Genomic DNA, 11,048 nt, shown 5'->3' with positions numbered 1-11,048 from the left:
TGGCCTTGGTTATCAGACTTCATTTCTAGCTAATATTCTTCCTAGGTGACCTTATCTAATCCCATGATTTTGACACAATTAGCATTTTAGTTAGGCCTAAATGTTTCTAGGTCCCAAACTTAAACAATTTACACTCAGTATCTTTTTTTTTTACACTCAGTATCTTGATTTGAATGTCATGAGTTCTCCAAATTGACCCTTGATTAGCCTTCATTCATCTATATATTTGCCCAGAGCAAATATATCTTGGACATCCTCTTTGATTTCTTTTCATGCCCTCTATCTAGTCCTTAAGCAAATAAATCCATATGGTTCTATATTGAAATTATGTCCTCAGTCATCTTGCACTTGCCAGCTTTAGAACAGTTAACTGCAGTAGTTTAATATGGTTCTCCCTGCTTCTACTCTACTGCAGTATAATTTCTTACACAGTGGCCAGAATAAGCCTTTTAAGAGGGCAAATCAGATTTATTGACTTCCTTGTTTGCCAAACCACACGAGATTTCTATCAACCTAGAGTTCTAAATATGTGGCCCACGTGCCCTTCATTATCTGGTCTAATTTTCTTCCATTTTCCTTATTGCTCACTGCACTCTGGCCACACTGGCTGCTTTGCCAAGACTTCTCATTTCAGAGTCATTACATGTTTTCAGCATGGGAAGGCTTTTATTTATTATTTTTGTAACCCCTTCCCCCCTTCTCTCACGTTCTTCAAGTTCAATCTAAGTAAGTCTTTGCTTCATGTCCACCTCTAAAGCAGTAACCTTAGTCACTTTTGACTCCTTAGATACTTTATTCTTAATACCACTTAACTAGAATTATGTAAGTTTTGGAAGAGGCAGGAACATTGTGGTTATTTACCTTGCATCTGGTATATTGATATTTTGTTGAGTAAATTAAAAAATTTGATGAATGTTGAACTAGATGGATGGTGGGGCTGATTACATTAGTTTTGGAAGTGTTTTAATTTGGGGAAAGTTTCAAGGAGCAAGGGAAATGAGTTCGGCTTCAGACTTGTATTTGAGGTGTCCCAAGAGAAATGTCAAGCAGTTGGATTTGTTTACTTAAGCTTAACGATCTGGCCCAAAGACAATGTAAAAGTTTGTATGATGGGCCTGACAGTTATGTGCTCAGGCAAGTTCTGGGAGCTGGTTTTCAGAAGAGCGCCAGTATTCGACGGCCAGATACAGACCTAAAGGGAACTTGTCAAGAAAGCAAAGTGGCCGCAATGGGTAGAAAACCTGCCGAATTCCAGGCTACAAGGTCGACTGTGGGTGTGGGTGGAGAAGGGTCAAGTGAGATGAATGAGCAAGATCTGCTGATGGAGTTTACTCATCTTGTCACGTTTATAATGGTATGGTATTTCAGTAGGGGGATCGATAAAGTTACGCAGATTCCTGAAGTCTCGCATACCCAAGCTAACACTGAAAACCCTGGACTACTTAACCGTGTGCTGTCCCGGATCTATCTGGGCACCCGAGCTGTGCCCGGAGTTGTGGCAGGGGCTGAGGGTGCGGACATCTGTATGCTTACTCTGTCTTTGCTAGCTAGGTATGAAAACATGAAAGAGAGGCACATAACAGACGACACGATAGCTACCACTGGCAGAAGTTAAACAGCCGCGGTAGCGACAGTGTAGCTCCGCCTCCCGGGTCTTGACGTCATCACACAGAGACAGAGTTGAGAAAGGTCCCGCTCGCTCGCCGTCGCTACACCATTAGTACGCTAGGCCCTAGCAGCTAGGGCACGCACCGCCTACTATCGCCTGAGCTGGACGCGCGTCGCGGAGCCAGGCGCCCGCTAGGGGCAGTGTGCCGCGCGGTCCTCCTCGTGAGTAGCACGGAGCCCCACGTGCTTCCGCTTCGCTGCTGTTTGGAATCCGCTCCGCTCGGGACGCAGGTACTCCTCAAGGGATGGCGGGGAGGGTGCCGAGGTTGTTGTCTGTGTCCTTCGGCCTGGAGAAGACCCGCTCCGAGACGAAGGCTCTGCCTCCCTGCCTCTGCCCGGCCCACGCCGACTGCCGCCCCGTCCGGGCGCTTCTAGATGACAGGATCCTTTTCCCCAATAGGCAGCCACTCGGGCGTGCTTCTCGAGCCCTCTCTGGGTGGGGTTGCGTGGCTCGATTTCCACCCTCTAGGAACCTTTAACTCGGGGTGTCGAGGTGATTGGTGGGTGACAACACTTGTTTCCGCGGAGCTTGCCCACAGTTCCTGGTTGCCGCGCTGGACACTGAAGTGAGGCTGTCGGCTTCCAGATCCTCCCGCACTCAGCTCCTTCACCAGGCTCATTCATATATCCTCTTCATTCAGCAGTCACATGCAGGACTTGGTTTTGTTTGCCAGTACACCTACTGCGGTGCCTGGCACATAGATGCTGTGTATGTTTGTTAGACGAATAGATGAGTGAAGAAAAAGAATCACCCTTTTCATCCTTCAAGGCCTTCCTCATCCAGTGAGCCTTCCATGGTAACTTCAAGCCACAGTAATCTCAGATTTTCATCAGATAATTGGCCGTAGAGATTATTTTTATATCAAATTTTGTCTGTCTTTACACAGATTGTTTCTTGTCTCTTTCACTTAAATATCTTCTCCAAGGAGAATGAAAGCTCCTTGAAGTCAAGACTTGGTCTGATACTACTTTGGGTCTCACAGAGCCAAAAGCAGTCCCAATCATTAGTTATTAATTGATTATTATTATGTCTCTATGTGGCCCACAACACAGCCAACAAACTGTGTAAGTTGGAAAAAACTGGGAAGATCTCAGGCTTTGGAGTTAGGCAGACTTTAGTGTGAGGACTGTCTCCATAGCTTTTCTTTTTGGATACTTGAGTAGTTATACTTGTTCCTTTCCTTATAAAATAGGAACCACTGATTGTGTCATAGTATTTATAGTCAAATAGAACAGCTAAATTCCATATTTGGATTGGGGGATTAAAAGGACAGTTTAGGTATGGTTGTAGCAGGCACTGGAGTTTCTAAGTAACATTTAAAATTATATGCTATAGTAATGTATTTAATATATCTGGTGTTTCTTTGGTGCAATTGATATGGTAAAAATACAATATTTTATTGTATGTAATTATAATAACTTTTGAGGTCTATCTGTACAGGCTTCAGTATGGTTTTCCTTCTCTTGAGGGACACATTTTATCATAGTGGTCGTTGATTTCTTTTCCCTGACTTTATCAGTAATACATGTGAATTTAAAAAAAGCAAAACTCCCCCCCCAAAGAAAAAAAGAACAAAGTATCATACTTAATCCTGTCATGTAATTCTTTCACAAGCATCTATATCTATATCTGTAGATAACTTTTTAAAAATGACTTTGAAAAAGTTTTATTGAAAACTACCTTATTATTTCATAGATATACCATTATGTAGTTTAATCATTCCATTTTTTGAACATTGTTTCTGATTTTTAAAATAACTCTTCTAAGCCCTGGCTGGATAGCTCTGTTGGCTGGATCATCATCAGGAAGCATAGAGGTTGCCGATTTGATCCCCAATCAGGGCACATACAGCAACAGATTGATGTTTCTCTCTCTCTCTCTCTCTCTCTCTCTCTCTCTCTCCCTCCCCCTCTCTCCCTCCCTCCCTCCACTCGCGCGCTCTTGCTGAAATCAATAAAATACTCTTCCATAGAGCTGTGAGTTACAGCTTTCCTGTTGACTTTCCATGTTGAGGGAATGTTTTCTTCACCTCCCAAGGCTCAGTTTCTTAATTTTAAAAATGAGGGTGATGTCTTCCCTAGGGAGCTGTTTGAGGGTTAAGATGGTATCTGTAAATGTGCCTGTTATAGTTCCTGGCCCCACAGGAGGCAGCTAATGTTCCTCACCCAGAACCTGTGTTCATGTCCAGCATGTTTCCTTCTTTCTGTTTTAGTGATAGTATTTCACCATGCAACGGAAGAAAGTGGACAATCGAATCCGGATTCTCATAGAGAATGGGGTAGCTGAGCGGCAAAGATCTCTCTTTGTTGTGGTTGGAGATCGAGGAAAAGACCAGGTAAGACCTGGTACATACTTCCTGATGTATTGTGCCCTGTCCCAAAAGAGTCTACATGTTACAGGTCTGCCTGGCTTTTAGCACATAATGACATTAGGTCCCTTGACTGGTTTCCTTTAAGTAGAATGCCTACTGGGGAATCTTTTCCTTTTCAATTTAACTTAATTTTTTATTTTATCATTATTATTATTTTATATTTTAGTGAGAGAAAGACAGAGAGACAGAGACAGACAGGAAGGGAGAGAGATGAGAAGCATCAACTCGTAGTTGTGACACCTTAGTTGTTCACTGATTGCTTCTCATATGTGCCTTGATGGGGGGGTGGGGGTGCTCCAAACAAGGCAGCAACCACCTGCTCAAGCCAGAGACCTTGGGCTCAAGCCAGCAACCATGGGGTCATGTCTATAATCCCACACTCAAGCCGGCGACCTCAGGGTTTTGAACCTGGGTCTTGGGCATCCCACGTTGATGCTCTATATCCAGTTCGCCACTGCCTGGTCAGGTGTTTTTGTGTGTGTGTGTGTGTGTGTGTGTTTGTAAATGATAAATACTTTGTATTTAGAATTATTAGTAGGTTAACAGCCTTTGATGCCTGGGGTGGAGGATTGAGCACAGTGTAAAGCGTATGTGTCTTGGATTTTAGTCCCAACTTGAGCACTACTTGTCTTGACTTTGGGCCTGGCAGTCTCCAAGGACTCTGGCCCTGAGATTCTGTGACCTTTTTTTTGGCAGGTGGTTATACTTCATCACATGTTGTCCAAAGCAACTGTGAAGGCTCGGCCTTCAGTGCTGTGGTGTTATAAGAAAGAGCTGGGGTTTAGCAGGTAAGCTTGGCCCTTTGAGTGTCCCATGCTACTTACAATTTCTGCTCATTGGTTGAATGCCCGGAAATGATTCCTTGACATAGTTTTTCCAGGGTGGTTAGTGGAGGTGCTGTCTCAGAGGACATTTCCAGATAGAGAAAATAATAGAGCTGGTGTCCTTCCTTCATTCCTGACAATAACTTTCAAATCATTTTCATGTTCTGTAAGGCCCCAGTGGAATGCCTCGCTCTCTGCACATGATTTTTCTTACTACTTTTCTGAGCCCATTTAATGCAAACTCCTTTATGGCCTTTTCTTACCTCAAATTTACTTTATGTTTTTACTCTCCCTTTTCCTTCCCTTTTGCTTCTGAGGAGGATGTGCCTCATGTTAAAGCAAACCCTTTGTCTGCTCTGCATCTTCTCAGACTCTTTCGGGACCTTTACCTTCTTTCCTCCGCCAGACACTCCATACCCTTCGAAACTTGATCCTTTTCCCTGTTCAATATGCTCAGCATTCTGTTCTCCGAAAATGGTGAGCTACATACCCGGCATTATTTCTTGGGTTAGCATTTTTCTCTCGTTCTTGTTGGCAAACATCTTGAAACAAGCCTGTTGCACTTCCTGGCCGCAGTCTTTGCTGTCTGTCTTCTGCTTCTACCATCGTGACCAAACTGCGTTCTTGGAAATCATGGATGACCTGATGCCTAAAGTGGTAACTTTTCTTCCTCTTTTTCCTTCTTTATAGCGCTCTTCCTTCACTAGCTTACTGCAGTATTTGACAGTTGGCTAATCTTACTTTTTCGAAGCTGTGAACCTAAGACCTGTTGTAAATAGCAGACCTCCAACACAAACACACTTAGGCAGGAAGGGAGTTTATTGGATGGCGTATGGGGGGGATTGCTGGCGACCCCTCAGGGGATGAGACTTCCGCTCTGCTTTGGGATGGGGAGGAGAGGGCTGATGCTCTCAGGCCTTGCTCTGCCCTCGTCTCCGCATGTCTGCTCTATTTTTCCCCACTTCAACTCAGCTTTCTGTTTTCTCTTGGCTACATTGCAGAAACAGCACTTTAAAAAATAATTATAACAGCTTTATGGTAAGAAATACATAAAAATCAGACTATGGGTGAAAAGTAAAAAGCACCCATATTCTCAACACCTAGGCATCCTCAGCATCGATGTGTATACCACTGGTGTAGAGTTTTAAATGCTAATTGGTATTTTCTTGTGTACATTTTTCCATTCTTGGGCAGGTAAATATTTTTAGTACAGATTGAGAATAAGGCCTGCTGCCTGTCAGCAGTGGTGTAAGTTTCTGGGCTTCTGATTCTCACCACTGTTCAGTTGGTAAATGTCAAGTGGAGTTAGGCAGCCCACATGTTCTGGCAAGGTTAGCCTTTTGAACTTAACCCATCGGATTTCACTTTTAAAAATCTCTCTGTGCCTCTTGTTGCTCTTCCAGCCTGTTCTTGATGTTGTGAGGCGTCAGGCTAAAGGTGATGGTGTCTTCCAAGTCGTGGGCTCTGGCACGAGTCACAGGGACTGTGGAAATCGGCCCTCCCACTGCATGGTTTCACAGCTGAGGGAGGGGAGGCCCAGGGGGAAGACTTTGGTTCTAGCTATTCAGTTAGAGAACCAGAGTAAAAATTAGACCAGCTGTGATCCTCAGTTCTGGAACTTTCTTGTTCTCTCTTTTCTATAAAAGACAGAGTTAAATGACAGTTGGCCACTCAGGGTTTGTAAGACAAAAGAAAAGCTTGGTGATTTCTGAGCGATGCCCAGATTGCATTCCAAGCCTTCCATCCTCCATCAGTGTTGCCTTAGATTAGCTCGCCCTGGAGGACTCGATCTCACGGCCTGAGAAGGAAGTGCATGAACTCATTTAGGAAAGGTGAATAAAGTAACCTCCGTCAGCACGCCTTCCCAGGTCTTCTGACGGGCACACTGTGTGGTTGAAGCGGCGTGAGCCTGAGGTAGTGAGGCCACTGAGGTTGGTTTCAAGTGCTGGCTCTGGCCAGAAGAGGTTTCGGGACAGTCATTACCCTTCTTAAAGTGAAGTCTCTGCTGAAGTGACAGCAGACTAGCAGAGGTCACACACAGCCTTGCCACTGTCTGTCTGCGAAGCCCACCTTAAGCACTCTGCGCCAGTGCACTCCAGTTTTCCTCACCTCTCGGGGACGGGGTCAGCCCTGCAGTATCCAGGTTCCCTCCTGTCTCCGAGGGTCTCGGTGGTGATCGTTGCACTTATCTCCTGCGCCCCACTCTTCAGCCCCTCTGGTTAACTGGCTCTCGTGGGGTGGGGGGGTGATTGCAGTCACCGGAAGAAAAGAATGCGTCAGCTGCAGAAAAAAATAAAGAATGGAACGCTGAACATAAAGCAAGATGACCCCTTTGAACTGTTTGTCGCCGCCACAAACATCCGCTACTGCTACTACAATGAGACCCACAAGATCCTGGGCAACACCTTTGGCGTGTGTGTTCTCCAGGTGGGTGATGTTCTGCAGCCTGCGGCTGGGGCCAGCACTGAGGGCTGCTTGGGCTGCCTGCTGCCTCGTGAGAACAGGTGTACAGTAGGGAGAGAAGATTCACACGTGCTCCTCCCCCGAGCACTGTCAGCGGAATACCGGGCCGCTTTCCAGAGGAAACTTGATAATCCATCCCATATTAAAAGAAAGTTTCCAACTTAAAGTGGCACTTGTCTAGAGATATCAAAACTGGCAGCGATGTTCTGTCCCAACTGGTTTTAGCTAGCTAAAGCTGATAGAGTACTGTGAACTTCAAGTGACCCTTGGACCCCAGATCTTTATCGGAATTAACTGAAGACTTTGGTGACAAGTAAGTAGCAGGACTTGGGGTGTTGTTTTTTTTTTAATTGATTTTTAGAGAGAAAGGGAGAGAGACAGCGATACAGAGAAACGTCAGTTTGTTGTTTCAATTATTCCTGCTGTCATTGGTTGATTCTTGTATGTGCCCTGAGCCGATCGAACCCTCAACCTCGGCATGGCAGGACGACGCTCCTCTAACAATCCTGGCCAGGGCCACAGTGGGACTTGTTTTAACCAGCTGGGTTCAGACCTGTGCACTCATACACATGTCCTGTCCAGAGTGCTTGACTGGCATACCCATCACCGACACTCCACATCCTCTCTTCTGGTCCTTAAGATCCCCTCACTTTTCTCTCTCAGAAAACTACCTGGTGCATTTCTTCACTGGTGTGTATTCTTTTGCCTGGCAAGTTAATAGTTAAAAATGTGGCTGAGTTTCAAGTTTTTGTTTTTTGGAGCCCTGGTTGTCTTTGTTTTATTCTTTGATTCACAAAAAAGACATTTAAACACAAATTCTCACATTTTGGCATGTATTTATGATCTACCTGTACTACTATGATTACATACATTATAAAACATACCTCACAAAATATAAATTAAGAAATTCATGAGTAGAAGTTCTAGGTCTTTTTCTGAATTCCAGTGGGTTGTTGCAGCTGCCGCTGGCCTGCCTCCCGCCTTGGACGCCCAGAAACGGCATTTTTGCCTCTCTCTCGCCTGACTGCTGAGCAGTTGGCCGTCCTAGTTGGAGCTCCCCACTGTAGCAGTTGCAATGATGATGGCTCTTTTAAGCAGTGGCTCCCCCATGTGGTGCAGTTGAGTTTTGTCATACATCTCCATCTGTAAACATCAGAAAATGAATGTGAGATGTTCCCTGAAGTTCAAGTGTGAATCAGTGGAGGCTGGAGGACTTCTGTCCAATAAATGTTACCAGAGATTATTAGAAACACTTTGACATATGAAACTAGGTACACCTGTTCTCGGGGCTGGGCTCTCTTCTGTGGTACCCCTAAGTAGGGGGCTGTGTGTGTGTGTGTTCAGTGAGTTGGGTGAGGGGTATGGTCTTGGGTTTGTGCTCGGAAGCTCTCTTTTTCTTTTTTTAAACTTTATCACCTGTCTCTTTGGTAAGCTTCCCTGGGGTACTCTGCATGACCAGTCTTTCCTATGATCTTCCAGGATTTTGAAGCTTTGACTCCAAACTTGCTGGCCAGGACTGTAGAAACAGTGGAAGGTGGTGGGCTGGTGGTTATCCTCTTACGGACCATGAATTCACTTAAGCAGTTGTACACGATGACCATGGTAAGTCTTAATTGTGGAGAGTTCAAATCAACCTGTGTTTTTACTGTAGACAATTTTAAGATTTCCTGTTGAGCAACTCCAGTGAGCAGTCGGCACAATCTCTGGGCTGGGAGCTCTTTTCCTGCCGCTAATGAGAGTCATTGCAGAGAAATCTTGTGGCCCTGGGTGTGCCTAGTAATCTCTGAATTTCACATTTGCTATCAAACAACTAACAAATTCTACACCTGTGAGAGTCAGATGCGATGCAGCTGTTATGCAGTTAAATTTTTGAAATAGTATTTTAGAGTCATGCCAGTGCCTAAATGTGTTTTGCACAAAGGGGCTGTGCACAGGGTTATCCTAGAGGATAATGCAGGCCCATGTGCTAGTTCCACTTCCACGTTTACAAGAACTTCAACTCTGAGAGGAGTTTTCTCCCAAAGCTGAGGACAGTGTTAGGAGGGGGGCTCTGTCTCATCGGAGGCCACGTGGGTGTTCTGAGCAGCAGGTTTGGGGTCCTGCCCACTGACTGCCCAGCTGCCTGGAAAAGGTGTTAGGATTGGCCTCAGAGTTTTGTGAGCTGCATTCATCAGGTGAAATAGACTTTGCTCCAATTTAGTACCTGCTTCCTGTCACCACTACTCTCCCTCACTTTTCACTACAGCCCCTCTTGCCTTGAAATTCCTCAGCCATGACAGCACACTCGCCTCAGGGCCTTTGCGCTTGATACTCCCTTGCCAGTATCTGCATGGCTGATTTCCTCATTTCATTCAAGTCCCTGCTCGGATATCACCTCCTCAGTGTGGTCTTCTCTTACACCCTGTTGAGAATAGGTGGTTTTGTCTGTCACTCCTTTCACCTCCTTTGTTTTTTTTTAAAGCACTTTATAGTGCTCATGTTAGTCTTTAAACATCAAAAGAGCAGGGACTTAGTTTTCTTCCCTGGTATATTCTGAGACCCTGGAAGAGTGCCTGGTCTTGAGTAAACACGCATTAAATATTTGTGAATGAACAGATGACTCTGCCCAAAGCAGTAGGTTTGTTCTCCCTCCCTCTCTTCCTGGATGCCAGCCAATCACCTCGGGTCCTTCCCTCACTGCCCCCTGTAAGGAGCCCCCCATTTGCTGTCATTGCACCCTGTATTTCATTTGTAGCACTTGCCAAAACGTGCAGCTATTTACTCATTTGTTTCCTTCTAATCATGAGACTGAGCTCCGTGAGGACCGAGGTCATGCTTTGTTAAACACCAGAGTGTGCCCAGCACGTCTGGCTTGTTGGTCTGTATGTTATATGGACCGAAAGAATACATTTTATGGTGCTGGATAAAAAGTGAAAGAAGTCACAGACGAGGTGAGGGGAAGTTTGTTGTAGTAAGAAACATTGCGTTCGGTGTTGGGCCCCAGTTCCAGCAGGTCGCACTGGGCCAGTATAGCACAGCGGCTATAGAGAAGAGGCTTTTGTTTCCAGCAGGCTGCCAGCACCCCCTTGATCCCAGGGTTGCTTGCTAGAACTTCCCCCTCAGCCCTGTGTGGATGCCCTTGTTGATGGATGTTGTCTGTTTTAGGACGTGCATTCAAGATACAGGACTGAGGCCCATCAGGATGTGGTGGGAAGATTTAATGAGAGGTAGGTCTGTAGTTCCTGAATTGTGGGGAGCCACAATGGGAGGAATATTTTTATTTCGGGCCCAAATAGAGCTGTGCTTCTGTCTCAGGGAAGGTGGTACAGGAGTTCGAATGGTCAGATTTCTGACAGCAGTGCTTGTGGAGTTGACTGGAAGCAGTGAGCGGGGCAGGAGACCTGGATACTGGCTTGCTCCTGGCCCCACCCAAGCCACCCTCCCTCCTCAGCTGCTAGTGTACTCCTGTCAGAGGGGTGATTTGTCTGGGTCACTGTTTCCCAAAATGTGTTTTGTAGAAACCTAGTGTTTTAAGAGGGACCTTATGACAAAGGGGTTTTGTAGCTCAGGATGTCTGGGAAATGCAGGTACTGTTTTTCCTACCCATTAGCCTGTTGTAGCCTCTGAAAGTCTTGCAGCAGCAGGGACCTGTTTAACTGATGGTTTCCCAAATTTATTTGGCCACAGGGACCTGTTTTAGGGAATACCAGTTAGCAACCTGTAAAACACCTGAAGGAACTGT

At 45.5% G+C, this 11,048-nt stretch overlaps 1 protein-coding gene across 1 annotated transcript in view; it reads left to right on the top strand.

Annotated features, from left to right (window-relative positions):
• The first annotated feature begins 1,734 nt into the window (after positions 1–1,734).
• Positions 1,735–11,048, top strand: part of NAT10 (N-acetyltransferase 10) — a 39,262-nt gene continuing 29,948 nt past the window's right edge. The window contains exons 1-6 of the mRNA XM_066363462.1: positions 1,735–1,899; positions 3,882–4,004; positions 4,737–4,828; positions 7,120–7,291; positions 8,807–8,929; positions 10,472–10,533. Coding sequence (XP_066219559.1) covers positions 3,897–4,004; positions 4,737–4,828; positions 7,120–7,291; positions 8,807–8,929; positions 10,472–10,533 — 557 coding nt within the window. The 5' untranslated portion in view covers positions 1,735–1,899; positions 3,882–3,896. The remainder of the gene's footprint in view (positions 1,900–3,881; positions 4,005–4,736; positions 4,829–7,119; positions 7,292–8,806; positions 8,930–10,471; positions 10,534–11,048) is intronic.

The sequence above is a fragment of the Saccopteryx leptura genome, chromosome 1 (assembly GCF_036850995.1).
Source record: "Saccopteryx leptura isolate mSacLep1 chromosome 1, mSacLep1_pri_phased_curated, whole genome shotgun sequence".
In the NCBI taxonomy this organism is placed as follows: domain Eukaryota; kingdom Metazoa; phylum Chordata; class Mammalia; order Chiroptera; family Emballonuridae; genus Saccopteryx; species Saccopteryx leptura.
The sequence above is the reverse complement of the archived record's forward strand: the minus strand, read 5'-3'. Positions and strand labels throughout refer to the sequence as shown.